The sequence below is a fragment of the Poecile atricapillus genome, chromosome 14 (genome assembly GCF_030490865.1).
Source record: "Poecile atricapillus isolate bPoeAtr1 chromosome 14, bPoeAtr1.hap1, whole genome shotgun sequence".
NCBI lineage: Eukaryota > Metazoa > Chordata > Aves > Passeriformes > Paridae > Poecile > Poecile atricapillus.
Window position 1 is genome coordinate 12,818,194 of NC_081262.1, and position 23,387 is coordinate 12,841,580.

The 23,387-nt window shown below is 43.8% G+C and overlaps 2 protein-coding genes across 11 annotated transcripts in view; both read right to left on the reverse strand.

Annotated features, from left to right (window-relative positions):
* Positions 1 to 7,208, reverse strand: part of TTYH3 (tweety family member 3) — a 74,043-nt gene extending 66,835 nt beyond the window's left edge. For 2 of the 3 annotated variants that reach the window (XM_058849499.1, XM_058849500.1), the window contains exon 1: positions 6,950 to 7,208. In XM_058849499.1, coding sequence (XP_058705482.1) covers positions 6,950 to 7,072 — 123 coding nt within the window. In that variant the 5' untranslated portion in view covers positions 7,073 to 7,208. The remainder of the gene's footprint in view (positions 1 to 6,949) is intronic. The other variant, XM_058849502.1, reaches the window with a different exon arrangement.
* Positions 7,209 to 12,372: 5,164 nt separating this feature from the next.
* IQCE (IQ motif containing E) overlaps positions 12,373 to 23,387 on the reverse strand; it is a 28,178-nt gene continuing 17,163 nt past the window's right edge. For 2 of the 8 annotated variants that reach the window (XM_058849544.1, XM_058849543.1), the window contains exons 19-22: positions 22,389 to 22,519; positions 21,580 to 21,695; positions 17,297 to 17,382; positions 12,373 to 13,990 (exon numbers count right to left, since the gene is read on the reverse strand). In XM_058849544.1, coding sequence (XP_058705527.1) covers positions 13,901 to 13,990; positions 17,297 to 17,382; positions 21,580 to 21,695; positions 22,389 to 22,519 — 423 coding nt within the window. In that variant the 3' untranslated portion in view covers positions 12,373 to 13,900. Of the gene's footprint in view, positions 13,991 to 14,164; positions 17,383 to 21,340; positions 21,696 to 22,388; positions 22,520 to 22,550; positions 22,670 to 23,387 lie in introns of those variants that run through there. The other 6 variants (XM_058849551.1, XM_058849546.1, XM_058849548.1 and 3 more) reach the window with 5 other exon arrangements.

Consider the following 23,387-nt stretch of genomic DNA (forward strand, 5'->3'; position numbering starts at 1 on the left):
GAGAAGTGACAGTCACCAAGAGGTTAATACAAACAAGGTGCTGACTCCCCTCCACCCTAAGAGAATTAAGAGTGAGCACCACCTTACTCACTGCTTGCTTGCAGCCACCCAAGCAAATTCACTTGACATCAAAGACTGTGAAAGAATGACTTCAGGAGGAGCTTTGGCCATCATGTTCAGCACACCCATCCTCACAGGTACAGGAGCATCCCCTGGAAGGGGCACGCCAGGGTGAGCGTGCAAGCTCTGCCACAGCACAGTTTATCAATCATCAACTCTGCACTTCACCCTTTCCATCAGCAAGTGCTGGAGGAGGAGCAGGAGAAGAGGGGTAAAATTAGCCTTGTCCTCGAAGAAAAAGGAGAGGAAAAAAACCCAAATCGAACGAAACAGAAAGAACAGAAAAAAAGACAGAAATTCCAAGGGATTGGAGGGTGGCTGTTCTTCTTACTGACTGCTCTGAAGACACATGCCAAGAAACCTGATGAGACACAGGCCCAGAACTTTCCTTCATACTCAATGGACAGGTTTTTGTTTACAGGTTCCAAAATAAATATCATCCCAAAATACAAGTAAGAGATCAAGAAGACTTGTGGCACAGCCCCTTAATCCACATTCAGAGCCTTGGGATTAAGTCAGAGAAAGCACCTGACTTCCTACCCTTAATCTCCAGTCATGCCTAATGGGATATGTTCTTCTGGGTGAGAATTTCTCACTTTCCCTAATAATGAAATATAAAGAGCACTAAAAATCCAGAGCAACATCTGCCTTAAGCACTGCTTGCTTTATTGGATCAAAATTTAAACAAAGGCACTTTGTTAACCTGGAGAGCACAGATGTTCCTCTGCTCAAAAAGCCATGAGGAGAAAAAGAGACCAGACACAGTAAGACTGAACTGAATTTGTTTACCCCTTTCTCCAGACTGCCAGAGATCAGGTTTTGCAGAGCAGGAGTCACATGGTGTTACACTTGTGTGGATAAAAATGGAGCATTCTCAGGAAGACAAATGTTGTGTAAGTGCAGAAGCACCAGTGGCTGGCCACCACAACCAGACATGTTTTAAACTCTGGTTCTACCCTTCCAGCTGAGACCAGGATGGTTCCTTCAGGGCACCTCATGCTCTATAAATGTGTCTTTAGACTGGGAAGCTCACCAGGCTGGGCACCAGCATCTTCTCTGTCCAGGATTAATACTTTTAGGATCCTACCCAGAGGAAGTGAGCATGGTTTGCATTTTGCACACTCACCTGCATCTCCTTTCCTCCATGCACCACAAGCTGTTTCACATTTCTCCAAGACACCTTTTCCCCCTGTGTACTCAGCTAAAACCCTACATTTAGAACAGTTCCTTTTTTTGACTAGAGTAAGGTAATCTACAGCCAGCATTTCCAGAAACTGTCAGTTCTCAGGAGACCATCTGAAAACGTGGCAGCACAGCATGGGTCAGCAAAACAAAGCAAGGCTGCAAACAGAAAGCTGGCAAAGGTGGACCTTTTTCCTCTCTGCATACCATATGCTGCTGCATGACTGGATGAATGGTCAACAGAAAACATTTTATGTCTGCCTTTGGTAAAAATCAGCCAGCAAAAGTTGCCTTGGTTCTACATTTTTGGTTATTCATTGTGGTGCAACTCCTGAGTAAAGGCTCTTCCAGATCAAAGACAGAAGAGTCAGAGCACAGCACTGGTTTGCTGATAGGAGGCATTACTGCATGGTTACTCATGCAGCCGACACTGATGAGTAAAGGGAGGAGGGAATTTACCAGCAGTTCTTAAAAAAAATAAAAACAACCTCAATTTCATCAGAAAACATTGGATTCTACTAACAGGGGTCACTTAACCTTTCTGGAAATATGAGCAAACTGGTGCTACAGCAGGATAGCTGATCAGACCTTGGAAGAGGTCCATCTGCTCTTGAAAGAAAGAAAGAAACCTTCAGTCCAACCCCTTTAAGAAAGGCATATTACCCTCTGACTTTAAGCCAACTAGACAAAAACACGTCATCCAACTTGACTTATACACATGTTTCCAATTTACAGAAAGACTCTTGGTTTCAAAATTGAAATAAGATGCCAGTACAGTAGAGGAAGTTCTAAAACAATCTCTATAATCCAAGTTTTTTGGCAGCTTGGGCTCCATCATGTTTCTCCAGCCAAGATATACTTCCAAAGACGACATTAGCTGTTATGTGTAGGGAAACAGTCTCACAGAGCCAGAAAGTACCTGACAGAATTCATTCCTTGCTGAACCTTTGGCTATGGGTTCAAACACACATGCCTTGGATTAGAGCGTGCAAGCCAAAGAAAGGGAAGGATCATTGGGCTTACACAGCACCTTTCCCTGCTGGATCCCTTCTCAGCACACGTACAGAGGGAGAAAAATAACATTACGACACGAAAGCACTGACAGATGTACGATAGGAAACTCCTGGGTGACAACACTGAAGAAAGCATCTCAAAGCCAAGGACTAGAGCATGTCCCTGCTCTTATCGCTGCTTCCTTCAGCACGATTCTGCATCTTAATTGGTGTGAATCAATCATCAGTCATCTTCCAAAGCACAAACAGCTGCCATTACACCTACTAACCATGCATCTGCAGTTCTGACTCGTACCGAGAAGGCACGAAGCGGTGCCAGGGAAGAGTTTCAAAGATGCTGGAGAATTTTTCTTTATTCTAGCCTGACTCACACATAACCTATGAGTTTACACAGGTTTCTGTCAACATCACTGGTTTCCAGCAAGGAAGAAAAAGCAGAAACTCCGAAGTGCTCCATGGCTTAGCTTTTACAGCCTCTTTTTTCCTTTGCTGTTTACAGTGCACTTCTCAGCCCACAGTCAGACTCCAGAGCTAAAGTGCTGTGTCTCCTTTTCTGTCAGGATCCAGACACCCTGACTGGAGCAGATATCCATTACCTGTTGTTGTGCTGTATTACAAAGCTATTCAACTTTTCTGTTTCTTTCCAGCCTGTGAACTCCACACTACCTCAAGGCTCTTAACCAACTCTACTCTGAGAAAGTGAATTCAATGCCATGCAGCTAAGTCATTCACAAGTAGGAGTACTTATATTGCTAAATAAATTAAACTAGTGACAGCAGCAGTCTCAGGACCATCTCACAGGGCCAATCAACTGAACTGGAAAGTTAATGGACAGTATTGGTAAGATCATCATGATTTGATCAGCAGCAAAAGGCAGGGAGACATGAACTGGTATTGGCATGATGCTGTCAGAAGGAACAGGAGCTCTGCTCCATTTTTACATTCCCTTCACTCTAGAATTTGTGACTCACTACACAATGAAAAGGCTTTGCAGAGCACTGCAGTATGACTCAGATGAGAATACAGCCAGAACAAAGCTGTTCATATCAAGATATTTTCAACCCCAGTGATTCATGGGAGGATTAGGAAAAGAACCGGTCTGATAAGATCCTCTGTAGGGAGGACTATGGAGCCAGACCTGCAAGCAGCACACGAAGGCAGCTCTGATAGGACTCACCAGAATGCCAAACCCATGCAGAAGAAGGATCACAACTCCAGCTCATTCTACATGAAGATTCACCTCAATTCCCCCAGAAAAAGAAAACAACTGGTTGTACTGCTTGTTGTGGCAGAAGCAGTGCATCTGAAGGACATCAGGATACACATACATTTTTAAACAGTCTAGTCCAGAGGAGCAGCATCTGTCCTGCTCCTCCACACTCACACACATTGGTCTAACCTAATGCAACAAGAAATGCTGTGCGAGAAAACAAAGAGTAAAGTAATACCAAGAGAGTGTTTTAGAGCCCAACTCAGGTGAAGAAGGTGTGCAGCCAAAACCTGCAGCTGCACTGATCTCAGCCCTTGGCAGCAAGACTGCCACAAGCATTTCTCATGCTCTCAGACAAAAGGAGGAAGCCCTGGTAGGTTGGTACACAATGGCTGCAGCTGCCTTGAGACAGCCCAGAGCACAGCGGGCGCCTCTGCTGCTCTGGCCAAGGGACTGCCTGGGACAGAAGAGCAGAAACAACCATTGGATCTACATCCTGCTAGACATTCCCCATCACCCAGGGTCCCAGAAGACTTAACAAAGACCTAGACTTCAAAGACTGGCAGGGCGTGCTTATCTGCTGCCTTCAGAGAGGTTTCAGGGCACAATCCTCGGCTGCTGCTCCAGGGGAATAGCGGCTTGGCATTACACTAATCCTCACCAGGCAGAGGTGCAAAGCCTCTTCAGGCAGCAGCCTCCTCACCTGCAGCAGCACGTGGCACTGCAACAAGTGACAGGACAACATGCAAACCCAAGCCACTGCATTCCACTTCTGGCTGCAGTGGAATGCTCAGCTGATGCACAATTTCAAAGCCCGGCATGGAAACACGAGTACAAGAAACAGGTGGGTATTTACTAAAAGGTTACTAAAGAAAAGGGTTTTATAAGGAAAGTGCTGCTTTCCCGTGGTCATGGGTTGGGAAATCTTTTCTAGAGAAACAGTGAAGAATCAGAAAGGGTACATTGCTTCCTTCCTCAAAACACATCAGAATGGAACAGGACACTGAGCCCAGCTGTATGGCTATTTATGACAACAGTCCAGCTACCTGATGAATTGGAGTCACATAGTTTAGCAAAGGTAATCCTTCCTTAGTGCAGCTGGGGACATCCTGCCCTTACCTGTCCCCATAAACTTCATCTAGCATCCTCCCACTGACCTCTCCTCAGCCCCTGGGGAAATCAAATGCACTGTGTAGTTTGACAGTTTACACTTAAGAATCAGAGTATCAATCACTAATGGAATAGAAAACAAAAATATGTACAATTCGTGCTAGTGAGACTCAGTAAAGAAAAATAAGCCAATGTTAAAATTAAAAAATGAACTTCCTAATTTTGAGGATGTATAAGATCTCACCTGTTAAATATGAAAGGTTCCTAAAGATAAGGGAAGACAATGCCAGCACAGGCTGCAAAGAGAGCAATAGGTGCAAATTCCTAAAAAAATCTAGAATTCAAACCAAAAGGCCTTCAGAAGCGTTTAAAGCACAAGACAGCATTTAGCATTACAGTTCCCAGTCCTGGATTAAGTTTCCCTGTTTCACTGCATTAGAATTAATCTATGTGCCTACGAACTCCAGAGTCAACTTGCAGAGCCACAGCAGCGTGGTTATATAACCACGGCACTGATAGCACAGGCTGCAGTGCTGGAGCCTGCTTCTACCCCTCACCAACACCAAAACCAGCAAAGCTGCTGCTGCTCAAATCATTCTCTTGATGACAGGCACCTCAGCAATCCAGACATTCGAGCTTGGATTTGATAAGATGTTTTCTTGAGAGCTGATGTTAAGACTTAAAAGGCCATGGACTGCTGTGCAATAAGTCCTTAATGTCATCAAGGGAGGGGAGGCAGCTACACAGGAGAACAGCAGAAGGCTCTAAGTGGGAATATGATTACTGTAGAAAAATTACCTGACAAACAAACACAACCCCAGATTATTGCTAGGAATGCTTTTAAGCATTTTAAGTGAAAACTGGTACATCTGCTGTCTATTCAAAAGGTCAGCAAGCGCTTATTTCATGATAACACACTCCCAAGAAGATCTTTCGATGAACTCTTAACTTCTGATCTCCAGGATCACATATCCCTTGTTTTAAAGGCAGCTACTCTCTGAGGTCATGGAAATACAGTTCAGCTGCTGTGCAGCATTACATCTGCATGTGGCCATCTTGAACTCTGCTAAGCCAAGGGAACTAAAACAAATTAACAAATTGAAGCTTCAAAATGCAAAGTTAGCTCAAAAGTCCCTTTGATTTACTGGTATAAAGATGTTTCTTTTATCTACCAACGACTCTTTAAATACATCTCTTACGTTTTGCTCTAGCTTCAGTCCTCAGATCTGCTCATCTGTTTAGAACAAAAAGCTAAAACACACTGCTTCCTAAAGTATTTCTAATACCTTCTACTCCTAGGACAAACAAGAACTGCTTAGATGTTTTAGCCTTCGTGCCTGTGTGCATGATAGCAGGCTGTGCATATAGGACACTGCAAGTAGGTTCAGAAAAGCAAAATGGTGTTTTCAAAACCAGAGACCGTGGCAAAACGAGGCAGCAGAGTCACTGCAGCTCTGTTCCAAGATGACAGCAGAGAACACAGATGTTGGAGCACACAGATTCACTCCACAATCATTTTAATTACATGCCTAGCCAACCAAGCACAGGATACAGGCTAAGCAGCATTAAAAAAAAAAAAAAAAAAAAAAAAAAAAAGGCTGAAAAAAGAAAAAAAAAAAGCTGCACACAAGTATTCTGTGAGCATCCTCCTGTGCACTTGATGCTAACGCCACTCTCGTGCATTAAGTCATCTGTTTTCCAGCAGGCAGGCAGCTGCTTTTGGAAAGGCACTGCTGGCCTCGCTGCGGGGCTGGCGGCATCGGCGGGGATGGAGAGCGGAGCCTGCACAGGACGGGCACAGCCGGCGCTGGGCTGCGGGCAGGCCGGGGCAGCAGCGCCGGGAGCCGGCCGGGGCTCCGGGGCACCCAGCAGGGCCGTCCTGCCCCGTTCCAGGGCTCACCTGGCCAGGTGGGGCAGCGGGCACGGTGGGACTCGGTCGAAGGTTGAGCTCACTGATCCTGGAGGGCTTTTCCAACCTCCTTGATTTTATCAGTCTATAATTTCACCTTCTCCCAAAAAGAACTGGGGTTCCGGGCAGGCTGGGGGCAGCTCGGGGCTGCTGCCCATCCCGCCGGGGGTGGTGACCCGCACCCCGCCTGCCCCGGCCCTGGGGGGGCACCTGGGGCAGGGGGACACGGCACCCACGGCCACCCCCCCGGGGGAGCCCCAGCGGGGGCCGCACGCCCCCTTCTCCTCCTCCTCCTCCTCCTCCTCCTCCTCCTCCTCCTTCTCCTCCTCCTCCCTCCAGGCGGGCCGAGCCCCCGCTGCCCCGCGCCGCCGGCGGAGCGCATCCCGCAGCCCCGGGCAGACCCACCTGCTGGTACTCGGCGTCGTGCGGTCGGAAGTCGGCGGCGGTGAGCTCCCAGCGCAGGCTGAGGTGCGGCAGGCGGTGCAGCAGGCTCACCCACCAGGGCGGCGAGTAGCTCACGCCCGCCATGCCCGCGCCTGCCTCACCCCGAGCCGCCGGCCATGGAGCGCCGCCCGCCTCACCCGCGCCGCGGCCGCCGGCCCCGCATGGCCGGGTGTCCCCCCCGCCCGCTCGTCCGTCCCTCCGCCCGCTCCCGCTCCCTCTTTGTTCGCCGAGAGGCTCCGCCGCCCGCGCCCGGCGCCGCCCGCCCGCTCCCATTGGCGCCGCCGCCGCCGCCCCGCCCCGGCCCGGCCCCGCACGGCTCCCCCGGGAACGGGGCTCGCTGCCGAGCCCCCGCCACAACAACGGCGCTGCGTTTGTTTCCCCACGAATTCCCCGTCGCCGTGAATGTCGCTCGGTTCCAACGGAGGAAGGCGCGGTTTGGATTTAGCCTAAAACGCGGCGCGGTAAAAGCGATTTGTGCCACAGCGAGCGGTAAAGGCAGGCGTAAAGTCACTTATTGGTGGTTCCTGTCGAGTCCGTCTCAACGCCCATCCAAAGATCCAGAGGCAGCAGGTTCGCCCTTCCTGAATCCACAGTTGATGGAGGCAGAATGTTATCCGGCACTCCCCTGGCTGGGCACACAGATGGCAGCGGCAGCAACGGGAGAGCAGGTGAACATTGAGACACCTCGCGCTGTGTGACAGCACGAGGGGAAAATTAATAAAATAAAATAATAACTTGAACAAAGTCTTGGAATCTCTCAGAATACCTCAGGAAACGTGTGGATATGGCACTTGAGGACATGGTTTAACAGCGAATGTGGTCATGGTGCTGGGATGATGGTTGGACTTGGTGATCTTGGACGTCTTTCCCAACCTTAATGAGTCTGTGGCTCTGTGGTACTGGGCACAGGACCACGTGTGGCAGAGGGTGGGTGTCCACACCCAGCACCAAGCCACATCCCCACCCCTCACACCAGCACCTCTCCCTCCAAAGTAACCCCAAACAGACTCTGCAGGTTCCAGCCCCTGGTGCCACTGATGACAGCAATGCCTTCACACCAGCTGATGCACTTCATCCCTAGCACTGACTGCCTCAGCCTGGCTTGGTTTGCCCAAAACCCGGGGGGAAATTTCTAGAGGTACCCAGGTGTTTAAAGCTATGGATGAGCCTCTTGTGTGGTTTCCAAGTCTGCCCTCCACCTGTTCCACAGGGATATGCAGCGCTTTGGTTCAGCTTCCACCCTTCTCCCTGCAGGCAAAGGTCTGGCCTCATCCAAACCCTGACCCTAAGCCAGAGTGTTGCTCCATCACCTTGAAGTGACCTACAACTCTCAGCTTGTTTTGATGACATCAAAAATCAGAGCCATGAATTAAACACCTGAATATTTCAGCAATCTAACTGCATAACACCACAGAGCTGTGCATGCAGTGAGCTTCCCACAGAGCCACTCGCACACCACTTTCCCAAGGATTAGACTCTGACCCAATGGGAAAGGCTTTTTTTTCATTTCTTTCTAAACAGAACAGAAAATATTTTTTAGGTAAAAGGTAAAAAAGATGAGTATACCTTCTCAGGGGATCATGTCAGAAACAAGTAAGTACATTAATATTCTGGATAATGCTAGGATAGTGAGGTGAAATAGAAAAGATACTGATAAGCAGCAGCAATCCCAAATTCATTCACTGTATTACAAATATTGTACTGCTCCTGTTGCAACTGAAATGTATAAAAAAAAATGCTGCTTTACTTTAAAAGGAATAGAATGAATAATTTAATTATTGCTGTAAGTATGCAGTGTGGCCCAGCACTAATGGAGGAGCTCCTAAACTTGGCCTGTCTATTCAGACCATCTCCCAGACCTTCAGTCTCTCCATCCCCATGTCCCCATCCCAGCCTCGCTGCAGCACACCTCACCCACTGCTGATTGCTCAAAGCATTGTCTTTTAAATACCACTCAACATAATTGGGAGTTGGAAATGGAAAAAAGGACCATCCAGTCCCCTAACAGACATCAGGCAAATGATTTCCAGGTCTTGAAGGCTTGAGAAACTCTCATCTGTTTAGAATTAGAAATTGTGATGGCCCGTGAAAACTTAGAAAGTATTGTAGTACTGTATATCCCACTGGGGAAAAAAAGGGTAACACCAACTGGTTTTTTCTCCTAAAGGGTGGCAGATCAGTAGACATTATGGGTACGATTTTATTGCTTTTCCCAAATGCAGCCAGGATTTCGTGCTTTACATTGTCCTGACTGATGCATTTCATAAATAAGGAGAGTAAAAATGCTAAAACGGGCCATTGAACTCCTTAGAAGCAAATAAACATGTTTCTGCTGATGTTCTGAAGTATAACATCAACTTCAACAGCTTTTGACTAGGATGGGATTTTCATATGGGCATTATCAACACAGCTAAAAAGAAATCTTATCACTCACAAATAGCATTAAGATTCACGTCAGAGGGCTCAGAGCCACGCGCTGCGTGCACAAGTACAAGATATACAAGGGTACAAGATATAAGACCTCAACTCCCTCCAGCTGTCTCCAAGAAAAGGGTTCCTTTTTCTGCAGGAGGATAGCTGAACATCAGCCAATTTTGTTCTCTTCCTTATTATTTTCATTTTTTTTTCACAGTGCCAGCAAGGATGAAGAAGGAATTATTTCAAGGGCTGATGATCTAACACATTTCACCTCCAGTTCTAACAGCCCAAAGACAAAGAGCAGAGAGACCTGGCTGGGAGCAAGAGATCTCTGCATAAGCCCCTTCTGACACAGAGTTTATGCCATTTGGAGCTAAAATGCTCAAGGCTGGAATCTGTCCTGCAGATGTAACTGCAGCCATGGGCCTCTGGATGGACACAAAACCCCCACCAGGCTGCAAGTCCAAGCACCTCTGTCAGCACGTGAAGGACAGGGGACAGAAGATGCAGCCAGGATGCCACACTGAGATCTTGTCTGATGGGACTGATGTAAATCAAACTGCACAGAAGGTTTTGGAATAAATGACAGGAAAAGCTGGATGCTGTTCCATGGGGGTGGGTGTTTGAGGCGCTGCACGGGGCCCGGGGTGGGTGGGAAAGGGAGCAGCTCAGCAGTGCTGGTGTGCATGCCTCCCCTCAGCCTCCTGCTGCCCAGACAACTGGATTAAATTAGAGCAAAATAAGGATTGGGGATTACAGAGAAACAGAGGCATCAACAGTTTTCATTTCTCCCCCACAATTATTTATAATGATACAGGAAAATGAAGAGCAGAATGGATTCAGGAAACGAGGAATAAGAGACAAACCACAGGATCCAGCACTAGCCATACTTTCCATGGCATTTTAGCCTGTTGTACCACATCACAAAGAAATATCTGCGATTCTTGGATGTCTAGCATCTCTCATTTGATCCTGTTCAGGTAACTCTTGATTACATGACAAGAGTTATCAAGGCTCTCATGTTTAGATTATAGCAGCCTTTTTTTCCTTCCCACACAGTTAGGTACACACTGTTTTCCGAAGCCAAATGAACAAACGAGATGCTGTTGTGACATCCCAGGAATAAAATCTAACAGTAAATCACCCTTGCATGGAAAGCAGTTCTACAGTCAAGCAAAGCAAACTGCAAATGTCAGCTTGTTCACTGGTAATCCTGCTGAAAAGTAACCCAAAGAGCTGTAGTAGTGTTTGCTAACTTGCTCTGACAGTGGCTTTGCTAAAGAATCACTGGACAATACAGGCAGATGAGAAACATTCCACATTAAAGACAGCAAAGATAAAAAGACTAGTTTAAACCTCCAAAACAAGGCAGCTAGTGCTGTCCTCCATCCTCTTGAGACCACAGGGCAGTCTGCAGAAGCCCTCTGAGAAATGTAGCATTTTTCACTCTTCACATGCTTCTGATTCCAGTCATCCCCACTGCTGAAGTGGTACTGGCAATGAGAGCACCTTTTAAAACAGCAATCTCCAACCCCTGGCTTTTCTGATTCACTATGAAATTAAATAATTCAGCTTTTAATATACTGTGGAGCAAAGAGTCTTCCCCCGACTGTCAAACCTAATATGTGCTACAAAAGGTTTTAGCCAACAATACAAATTTAAAAAAAAAAAAAGAAAAAAAAAGAAAAAAAAGCAAGTTTGCACTCCAAGTGCCAGCAGATGGATGAGTTGCCCTCCTGAGACAGGGACTAAATTACGGGCGGTCAGGGGGAGGTCAGCGAGACAACCGTGCCTCGGCTGTGTGGCCACACCTCTGACTCTGCCGCTCCAGAAACCCTGCCCTTCCATCCAGCCGTGCCTCTTCCCGCTGAGCTAAACTGTGCCTCCATTAAAATTACCCTTCCTCTCCTCCCAGGGCTTCCTCTGTAATTTTCTGCTCAAAGGAAATAACAAAGCCAGGGCTGCTCTCCAGCCCCCTCCATGACAGCTCCATCTCCAGCCTCCGCTCTCCCAGCAAGGCCACGTTGCCAAGGATCTTCCCAGCTGCCTTCTCCTCCAAGCTTGAAAGACTTTCCCTGAGTGGAGGCATCTGCAGGCAGGAACATACATTTGGGTTTTCATGACTTTCCTCTGACGTCTTGCCAGAGACTTTCAGGTTTACACAAAGAATAGCCACTATCAGGGCCAGCAAAAAAAGCTTTCAGCCAACTGAAAGAAATAATAATAGAGGGTTAATTCTCTCATTTCCAGTCCTAAGGCAATATTCTCTCTCATGTTTTACTGGTCTTTTTAAACTGAGTTCTAGGGAAATGGGTGGAAAATGTGGAAATCCTATTGCAAAAGCACCTGCCCGCTCCTTTCCCCAGAGAGCCACAGAGAGAACATTCTATTATTTAGTTAATTGCAAAGAAACAATTACAAAGGAACTTGGCAAACTCTCTCTAATCACGGCAAGACCCACTGCAGTCCAGTAAGTTCAGCAAATTAGCAAATAAGTGAACATAAAAAGGAAAGAATAACGCAGCTCAAATTGCACTTTGCTCATTTGTTTTGTCACTCTTTGTTTCTATTTAATTATTTAAGGTATTTCTTCATAACATTCTGGTACATTTTGTATAATAATGAAGGTTTACTAGCATGGAAATGCAATACATGGCTATTAAATATCTGCCTAGAGAGGGAAGAAAACTGCCAATTCTCTGAGTAGATTATATAGAGCCTATTCAGGAAAAATTTCCAGGTTAAATAAATAGAAGGTTCTGCCATTATTTGTCTAAGTTCCAAATAAGGATTCCAGCTTGATAATGGCAATGAAAAGCAATGTTTGTGCAGGACGTTGTAACCTGTACTACAGACACTCATGGTCAACCCCATTTCTTAAAAACTCTTCTAATTTTCCATGCACATACCTAAAGGCCATTCAAGCACAGCCTTTTGTTACAGCAGCCCTGTAACCAAGTGACAGATTTTACAGTATTTCATCCCTAAAGTCATATTACAGCAAAGACTTTCAAGCTGTTACATTGCTGGGGCAGAGGCTCAGCTCTGCAGAGCTGATGGGCTGAGGAGGGGAGAGCAATGAGATCTGGTGTAGGATTGTCTGGCTGATAATCAGGGAGGTAAAACAGCCCTTGACAATGGACATGATGTCCCTCCTGCTTCTTCCCAGACCATTTTGATCACCAAGGTTTTATGACAACTCTGTTTACAGCAATAGAAGCACTAAAGGAGCTTATGTGGTACCCAGAGCAATGTCTGTGAGGCAAAACCCTCCCAAAGAGAGGGGAGCTGGGGCAGCCTGAGCAACACCTTGAGCTGGGACATTGGCTCAGACACAGTTCTGGGGAGGGGGACAACACAACCACTGTCCTGGAGAGCAGGGGGAATCCAAATACTCGGGTTTGAAAGGGGTAATAGGGAAAGTCCAGGAGGGAGGAGCAAAGGGGAGCAGGATGCAACTTCATCAGGGTACTACACCAGAGTGTAATTCCTCAGAACATAGCAACATTCACTGTGTTAATAAAAAATACTTTATAAATTTTATTATATAAAATACTTGCTGTTTAAGGCTATTCCTTGAGCATAGCAAGAGTGGTTACTGAACACCACGTGTAAGCAATGTGCCAAACACACACCAAAACCATTGGGCATTGGGAAGGGGATGTCAGCACTGCCTCCACCAGCAGAGCAGCACTTCAGCAAACAGAAGGAAACATCAGAGGAAATGATGCAGCACCTGACCACCAACCACGCCTGAAAATCCTTCCCTAAAAACCTGGAGTCTAACATGGAAATTTTGCTCTTTGCAGGTCTTAATGACACCCATTGAATTAAACTTTTTTTCTCCCCTTAAAAAGTTAGTATGAGGAAATCAATTCATTAGCTGACAAACCTACCACAGAGAGATGCTGCAAAGCTTGCAAGAGTCAAGGGCATTCCAACTTCAGCTGCAGACAAATTATGGCTTAATATAACTAAGTGTGAATGTTTAATTGCTTTCAACTGAATTCAAGACTAGTCTGCTCCAAGAAATAATACCAAATTTTTCCATTCATGCCTCATGGATTACCTCTGGTGTTTAAGATTTAAAACTGAAGTTTCTTGTAAGAAATCCAGAGAATATGCCAGAGCTGAGAGGAAATAATAAAAAAAGGTGAAATTTCATTAACATAATCATCCAACAAAGATTGTCTCATCTTGTCCTCTTGTAACTGTTGTAGTCCTATACCAAGGACTCTGCTCGACAGGAGGATGACTGCAGGATTCCCATGATTTCACAGCAATTAACAGGGTCTTCTATTTCCATAAACCAGCATAAAGCTCCTTTAGGGAGTCCTTAAAGGCTTCTTCAGTTCACCTGGAAAGGAATGCACATGTCCTAGCTCCTTCCAGAGCATCACAAACAGCAACAATAACCCAGGTGAGGGGATACACTGTCAGTCAATTGTTGAACTCTCCTCTCCTGCTGCTCCTCAGCTGCTGCCAGACCAGTTTTTAAGAGCAAAAACCCATCAGCTCTTTCAGTTCCTCCAGGCTTTGGTCAGGAGCACTGCTCATTCCTGATGGGACAACCTTGAACCTGCACTAGAAGAAAGAAGAAATTTCACACCCTACATGTTTCAGTTATCTTGTTACTGTCCACGCAGGAAATCAGGGACAAAAGGTCAGCCCAGGTGCAAAGAGAGAAGAGAAGTGAACAACAGAGGCCAGAGGGGCAATGAAAATACAGCAGTAGCACAACAAACACATCAATATTCAGTTATAAACTTTATTTCAAAATTCAACAGTTCAAAGAAAATACATTGCAATTGTTTAGCTTTTCAAAGTTCCCAAAATAAGTTATATAAAATGCTTGCACAGTTCTAAATATTAAAAAGATCATAAAAATTAATGGTGCTCTCATACGCCAAGATTAATCCTTTTCCATTTTGACTACATTAGAAGTTGCCTGTGCAGGGATTATTTTTAGAGCTATGCAGGAAACAATGCAGTTTTCAGGTCTTGATGCCTCAGTAAAGATTTACAGGCAAAGGCACTTAAGGGCAAAAAGAGATCAAGAGAGATAACGTCCCATTAAAGTCAGATCTGTGCACTCACACACAATCTCTAACTAACACTGCTGCAAACTGCAGAAGGTTTTAAGTCAGAAACATTATTCCATATCGACAGAATTGAAAGTGTGCTTTTAGTTTACAGAGGATACAGGGGAGTTCAATTTTAATTCAAGAACTTGACCCACAAGGTTTCCAGGACTTTCTTTAGTGGGGTTTTTCAGAAACAGTGTGTGTGTATTTGGCCTATCTTGGCAGGTTTGAGCCACACTGATTTTTACTGTCCTCAGCTCCCTGTTGAGAAAAAAATGCCATTTATCCAAAAATTAACTTTTTCTCCCCTCTTTGTGCAACACTTCTTCCCAGATTTATGGGTGCTGGCATTCAGATAGATAACCACAGAACCACACCTAGTGTCAATCTCTATTCCCTCCAACACATTCCATCACAGTGTACAACAGAACAACACAAAAGGCTAATACTGTGCAGGTTTCACTTCCTACTGTACCACATCAAACTTCTGATGTGTACTGAACACATAATTAACTTCCAAAGTAAGAGTTTGAAAGCCATGTCAAGGTTAGTATCAGACTTTTGATAGCTGGGAGATAGCACCCCCAAATTTAGGAAGTTTTAGACACATTTGAATTCACCCCAGAAAACACTTGCTCCTTTCTACCCAGGTTTCTGCCTGTGTCTGGGTCATCCCAAGGTCCTATCTCCCATTTATCCCAGAACTTGTCTATTGACAGTGCTGCTGCTGGTCTCATGCTCAGCTCAAACACAAGCCCTTCTGCTCTGTATCAACTTCCTAATAATGTCATATTGCTCATTACAGCACAGTAAAGTAAAAGAATGCTTTCTTCATTGCATTTGCTGCCCCAGTATTTCCCTATAGGATGACAGCCAGGCAGGTATTTGGTATCAGCCTTGGTCCTGACATGTTACACACTCTCCCTTTAATGTGTCAGACCTCAGCTCTGGTTACTCTCTGGAGAGATCCATGACAGAGTCACAGTTACAGACCTGAAATATTATACACAACAACTCAGTACAGCACTGCTTCCATTTAGCAAAATGACCCTTCTTCTTAACATGACTTCCAGAAAGAGAAGGAAACAGATCCCATCTTCTCCCAGAAGGATTCTATCCCTTTTCTTTTATGTATATTTTTTTATCCTTCCTTCAGATGACAGTCATGTGACCAAAGCACCAGCAGGAAAAATTTACCCAGTGGGAGTGCAAATGACATTCTTCAGACTGCTTTGGGTATGGAGAGCTCCCAAAACTGCCTTTGGAAATAGCACAGGCAGCATTTCCACCGATGGGATTAAATGAAATCAGCTGCATTGTGCTGCAGCCATCCAGTTTCTTCCTTGGCTGCAAGTACTGGCACAAACTATGATAAGCCTCAGATAGTGCTTCATTGAAATCACAAAACTGAGACAGCCCTGACTTATTTGTATTCTGAGAAACAGTGGTGACTGATTTTTAATTTAGAAAAGGTGATAAAAATCTTATATTTAAGAGTGTGCTTTCTGTTTACAGGAGACTTTATTATGCTTTGATGACAAAGAAACCATTAGTGTTTCCAGAAAACCTTCACCACGTGCTTGTAAAATTAATTTCCCCTTCCAATAAGTATCATGATTTATCTTGTTCACCTTAAAAAAAAATCATACACATTTCAATGTCTTTGAAGGATATTGGTGCAACAGTAGGAACTATCCAGTCAAAAAGTACAGCCTGCAGAGAAGATCTGGAAAGACCACCCTGATTAAATCCCCAACAGCCCATCAAGCCTTTGGTCTTTCCATGGATAATTATATTGTGGGTGCTATTTCTGGATGCAGTCCTAATTTCTGTTATAATCCAACCTACCAGTTCTGCTCCCAAACCAAATTGCCCAGATTAGGTATGAGCAATGTAGTCAGGTGAACATTCCAGACAGCTCTATCTCCTATGTCAAGTATTTTTACACTTAAATTAAGAGTTGACCCTGCAAAACACACATAACCTGTGACTTTTTAAGCAGAAAAAGCACTCACAAGGGTATCCCTCCACAGCACACTCCTGCTATTACACACCTGCCCTGGCAAATCCCTAAAGCTGATTATGTCATCAGACATTTCAACATACTACACATATCATACACACACATGGAAAAGGTCAATAAATAAGAAAACCCAGCTGATACAGTGGGCCTAGAATAGCCCTATGACAAAGAAATGGCTTTCTAAAAGCCTTTACAAGGTCTGCACAGACTGTAAATGTTCAATATAAAAATAAACAAAAAAGATATTAAAATATGATACAGGAAAAATTTTAAATAGCGAAGAAGAGAAAACAAATACCAGTTGTACCCCTTTGCATACACAGGCTGAAAACTAGAGTTATGTCATTTACCACCTTCTGATGAAACAAATTATTTTAGTTGACCTGAAACAAAACTTTGTTTGACATTAAATATCTTAAGGCTTTATTGCTTTCATATAAATTTGGTAACTGAATTTATAATCCTCTGAAGCAAAAAACTGAAGCAAAACATCAAAATGTTTTGGTTGAGTTTTTAAATCCAAACTCCTAGCATAGCAGGAAGGTAAGGTTAACAGTCAGTCAGTGGCTTTTAGACATAAAGTCTCCAGAGACAACACATCAAAGAATTACTCCTTTGTGGCTGAAATCAAGTGAACTGTCATTAAAAAGGGGCTGATATTCCCCATTTTCCTATCTTTGATATGCTTGATCTCTGTACAAATAGTTTTGTTGGTGAACCAAATAATTCAAGATCACCAGAGCCTGTTACCAAACCTTAGAAGTGGGTGTGGCTTTTCTTCACCTGCAGCAAGGGAGGGACAACAACATCATCGGAGTCATCAGAGTGAGCTTCATCCAGGGGCACACAGGGAGCAGAGCAGGACCTGCCTGAAATGATTCCAGCAAACAAAGTCATCAACAAACAACACTGACCAAAACAAACCCTTGTGGCTGTGTGGTGTTCTCTGAGCCATTCTGTTTCCAAGGCTCCCTGGAGTCACCCAGTTATGGATGACTCTGATCTTTCTGTGCATGGAGCTGTTTCTGCTCCTCTTTAATGAGCCAGAGTGCACAGCAAGGGTTGAGCTGGCACACTGAGCATGCATGAGCTCTTTTATTGCCTTTAAAACCTTGCAAGGGATTACACACACCTAGTAAAGCCATTTGATGCTGAAGCCATTGAAGGACAAAAATAAATATTTATTAAATGGCCAGAAAAGGAAAAATTGGCCCAAGCTTCAACTATGCAGAAGTCACAATGAGAATTTGACCCAGATATAGATGGATGAAAAGGAAATAGATGCAAAAAAACCTGGAAGCTCTCAGTCACTGTCTTTAACCCTTATACATATACAACACCCACAGTAGTGTTCACATGCTGTTCTACTGTAATGACAAAAAAATAGTGACCACACCTTTGGGTTTTTCCCTTTATTTTTTTTTATTTTGTTTCTTGGCTATTTTCCTGTATATGATTTTATGCATCTCAACCATTCCAATGTTTGAAGAAGTGTTCAGGCTGTGAACAGATACTCCTGATGATACCAGTAAACCCTGGAGAATCAGAGGCATGAAATGAGTATGTACAAAGTCCCTGACACAGAAGAGCAGAACCAGCAGCTCATAACCCCTGTGCAAGAGATGTAGGAACTAAATGATGACTGCTATTAATACCTTCCAGCACAATATCCTCCCCTCAGCTATTAATACCTTCTAGCACAATATTCTTCCCTTAGCTCCACTTACTTTTCAGTTTCAAACATAAGTTCTCTGAATAGACTCTCCCAGAGAAGAAAACAAATCAAGACAACCTGTGGTAGAAAGAGGAAACAGGCAAGAAGCCACAGTCTGAGGTTTTGACCTGAACTGAAGGGCACACAGAGAATATTATCCAGGGAGAACAGACCTGACATGGGTCTTGTAGTGAAATAAGAGATTCCTGACACAGGAGAAAAAAAAAAAAATCCTGGTATGGAAGAGCAGGCATACACAGAAAATGGAACATGGAATAAAGAAAAGGGACCACAACTGGCCCAGGAAGAGGAGAAGAGTGACAGACAGAGCCTGTGAATGGCAAGGGGGATGCATTACATTACATGACACTGATTTCAGCCTACAGAAGCAAGAAAACACAAGATTTTCCAGTAAAGTGAAAATCTTCTCTGTTCCAGTCAACAAATAATGTCAGAGTTTTTTAGGGAGATTTATGAGACAGTACCACTGGTGATATGGAGGAGCAAAGATAACTGCCAGAACCAGGCATGATAACCAGAAGAAGCAACTCTAAGAATAAACATATACATGAAATAGCTTAATATTATCCAAATCACCCTTGATTATATCCTGCTCTTGACATATAAGATTTTCTTGTCCTCATTTTCAGTTTGAGATCAATTTTATCTTGGTGCTTGTGAAGGGTTAAGCACTGATAAGAGTTAAGGGTTGTATGTAAATTCATTATGATTCCAAAAAAGCTTGAAATGAAGTTAACAGTTGCAGCCAGAGTGGTCAATAATATGCAAAGAGAAACACTGCCCTTAATCAAGATTGCTGTGCATGAACAGAACATATTCTTCCTTCCTGTCACTCCCCTGACAGAACAAAACAAAACATAACACCAAGTTTCACAGGCTGAATCGTTAATATCTGTTTCATTTTATGGGAAACAGCAGAAATGGCTTTATAAAATCTACAGCTCCTGAGGACAAGCAAAGCAGCACTGAATAATACACTCTTTTAAAATGCTTTTTTTTTTTTCCCTAGAAAATACAGAAACATCTAACCTGATGCAAACAATGAATTATAAGTCTACACTGCTACACCAGGATTATATATATTCCAAATATATATATATATTAATTCTAGCAGATGTATAAGTTTTTTTAAAACACATTCTCATCTTCCCCATTGTTCGAAAAATAATGCCAAAAGGGTAGTGAATAAAAATGATTTATTGCAATACAGATATTGACTGAAAGCTTAAGATCATTTTAAGACCTAGAGGTCATGAAGCGCAAGTTTGGACTTGGGACAAATGAAGAAAGAACTTGTTCAACAGCTGAATGATTTAAAGCTATAAGAATTTGATTGCTTTTAAATCACTCAGCTGCTCAACAAGCTCCTTGTCTCACATCCTTCCCAAGCTGCAGGATGACCACTGAAATCCCAATTTACCATCAAACCCCAATTTTGCCAGTGGATTTTTCAATCAGTCATGAGCTCAGAATGGCAGAGGTGGATGTGTAGTTAACTTTAATTTTAGTTTAAGCTACATAAATCCACATAGCAAAAAAAAATCAGACCAATCACTGAGGGGTTGCATTTACACCAGGATGCTCTCCTTCCTTTAGGAGGTTTTTCCCAATTAATTTTTTGGGAGATTTTGGCTAAACACTCCCATGCACCAGGACCTAATACTTCAGAGAGCTCAGTGCCAGGCAGTCTTTTGGGCAGCTGTGCAGTTACAGAAACAAATCCCCAGTGTGCCTCCACCTGGATACATTCTGTCCTCATCCCAGAATTTGAAAACATCTCTCACATTCATAAAATCAGCACCAAACAAAACCTGGTCTGCTCCCAATCACTCCTTTTTGATATTCACCAGGAAAGGACTGCAAGGAAGAAAGTTTCAAAGTATGGTTTCCTTTCTCTCTCTTCCAGTATAAACTACTCCAGAACTTTTTCACTCATCAACTTGTCATCATAATCTGCAATAAAACTTAGCTTAGGAGACTTCATAGCAAGACAATGACTGTGCTCTGCTGGTATTCATATGACTGTGTTTACTGGGCTTGCCTCATCTTACACTCCTCATTGGGTCTTAGAGGGGCTAAGCATTTAAGGAGTTCTTTCTCTTAGAGTAGAAATTCACAACTGATTTACCCTGGCTTTAGAGTGAGCACACCAATGACTACTGCAGTAGAGCTCAGGCAAAACAGGGTGCTGCAGCACAATTTTTTTTTTGGATACTATCACCAGACATAATTAAAGTCACTCAAAACTCAAACATCTTCAGAAGCAAGTACTACCTACTCCTTCACAAAGTATAATGTGCCTCTGAATATGCAACACAGTGGAGTTTCTTAAACATATTTTCTTCCACTTGAGTGTTACCTCTGTTTTCACAAGCCCTGCAAATCTGGCTTACTCCCCACCTCCTATCTTAGAGAAACAGCCTCACTGCTTACAGCATTCTCTGTCTCTGAGCAAGCCTGCAGGGACTGGCAGCTTTTCATTGACAGAAAAAACGAGTCAGTGTTTCTCAGGTCACACTCAAAGTTGCTCCTTTTTTCCCCAACTGGTCCATAAAAGCCTAAAATATCCCACTCTGGACAGAACCAGCTCTTTTCAATTTAACTCCTTTGAAGCTGCATGTCCAAGGCTGTCTTATCTGAAACATTGTTTTTTCTTACTCAGTACTTCTAATATCCTCCTAAAAACCTCTTTGCCTTTAACTCCATCTTCTCACAAACAGCAATAAAGAATCCAAGAAGAAAACCACATGGCACAAGAGCCACAAAAGAGACAGATTTTCTCAGTTTGTATTACAGTAGTACTTGCTGGCAAGGTTATCCAGGACTTCATTTTTCCCCTTACTGCAGCAACTGAAGACTGCTGAAAAAAAGGTGACTAAATGCATATGGCTGCCTAGGATGGCTCTTTTTAGCAGATGTCTGCCTGTCTTGTGCAGAAACTAAGTCAGGGTGGTGGAAATGCTCTCAGCTTGTCTATGGCTAAGGGCCTAAAAAGTGATGGGAAGTACCATGTTCCAGCTACAGGGCTGAAAGGGAAGCAGAGAGGCAATACAGAGGAACACCATGTTCCCTCAATAATTACCACTTACACCAGAGACCTTCCAAACCCCAGCTGGGACAAACAGACAAAGCACTGTGAAGAAGCTGGTGCTGAGACTGTCAGAGCTTTTATTTTTTATGTAGGGAACTGCTCGTGCCAGTAGAAGCAACATGTCACCAAATCAGGAGTACAAGGATGCACATGTGTGTGCACACGCAGATGTTCTCTATAAAACTGTGCATGCACCCACTCAAAACACCCAGACTTTTGAACACAGGGGAGGGAGATTACCAGGGAGAGGAGATGTGAGGACTGAAGGTCTCTGGAGAGCTGCTGAGCCTGGTTTCTTCTCTGTGATGTAAACTGCAGGATCTGCTTTCCCACTGGGAGCACTGGGCACAGAGGGCCTGCAAAGAGACACACTCAGAGCATGAGGCACAGAACAGTGTTTGCAGTCTCTCTTCACAGGCTGTGCTGAAAAGTTTCTTGTGTTGCTGCTTTATCACCTGCAAAAGTGAACCCAGACACTAAACAGAGGTGACAGCCATGTAACTCTCCTTGTAACCATGGCAGCCAACATTAAAAACTTTCAGAGCACTAAACCCTGGAGAGAAAGGAAGTATTTTTCACCATAAAGTCACCATAAACCTAAGCAGTAATCAAATCCCTGCACCCTGCCTGAGCTAAGTGACTTGATGGCATTCTAGCTTTTCCCTCCTCTTCCTCCACATAACCCTTCACCTGCACATGTCAGGGCTTCAGACTCACAGATTAAGCAAATGTATCAGCAATCTGTGTGATAACAACAGTAACCTTTCTGTTCCTAAGAGTAATTATTTCACTTTACTTTTACTCACTGCTATGGAAGAGAACATGTAGCAGGATATGGGAAAACTCCTCCTTCCACAAAGCTCCTTTTAGTTGCACATCTTTTTAATCTTCTCAAGAACAAGCTCTCCCTAGTATTTTTTGTAACAATGGCCTTGTTCTCCTTCTCTGCCAAGAAAGTCACACTAAAATTCTATTTAAAAAATACTCTTCTCCCATAATAAAAATGATTTTGCTATTGCATGTTGTGTAAGTATCTACTCCTTGCATACCTCTCCTGAAGCAGTCCTGTACGTGCTAAGTGAGCCCTGAAAATGGACTGGATGAATGTCACAATCTCATCTCTCTCCTTGCAATCAGAAGAAAAGCTCAAGCAGTCTGACATGGAAGACAGGCAGGAGTTCTGCAAAGCAATCACATTAAAGAAAACTGACCTTTTACAGATTGCACAGAAGCTTGACAGAACCTTTCACAATCTCACTCTTGATTGTGAAACTGGCAGTAGAACAAACATCCCCATCTTTTGGGCTGCAGTTTTTAAGATTCTGTAAGACTAAATCAGCAGGAAATGCAAATCTGATCATCATATAAGCTTTGAAGTATCAGCATTCAATTAATGAAAGAGCACACACCTGCAAGGAAAGTTCATTTATTTTCCAGGAAGGAAACCTTTTGAAGTTTAAGGAGGTAAGACAACCTTCATAATGGATTTATCTTCTTGTAGCAAGCCAAGTATTCATTCCTCCTACACTGGGCCAGTTTATCAGAATCAATGAGCATGGAAAGTGCAATCAGAGGGACAACTTGGATGTAGAATTACAAAACAACTATAGCCTGCTAAAGGTCCAAAGGATATTTATATAACCTGGCAAATGATTTACAGAAACCGAATGTTTAATTGGCATGGAAATTTTTTCATATTCAGAACTAAATAATCTGGAGCAAACTGGACAGGATAGAGGACACCAAGTCTTGGGCTGAGCATGCCTCACCAAGGCTCCTTTACTTTTAAATCAAATAGAAGATGTTTTCCAGATTCTTACTGCTGAACTTTGGTGAAAAAAGTTTATCTATTACTTCAGTGATTGAGTAGTGAACCCTTGAGAGCAGGTAAAGCTTTGAACAGCACTCTAAATTAAAGAGTTAAAGGCTGTGTTATCTGATGGGAGAACCAGGGGAATTTAGTTACAGTCTTACAGACTAAAAGGCTGAGAAGTTACAGCTTTACTTCTAAGAGAAAGTGTGAACTACAGAAAGTTGGAAGGGAAGCC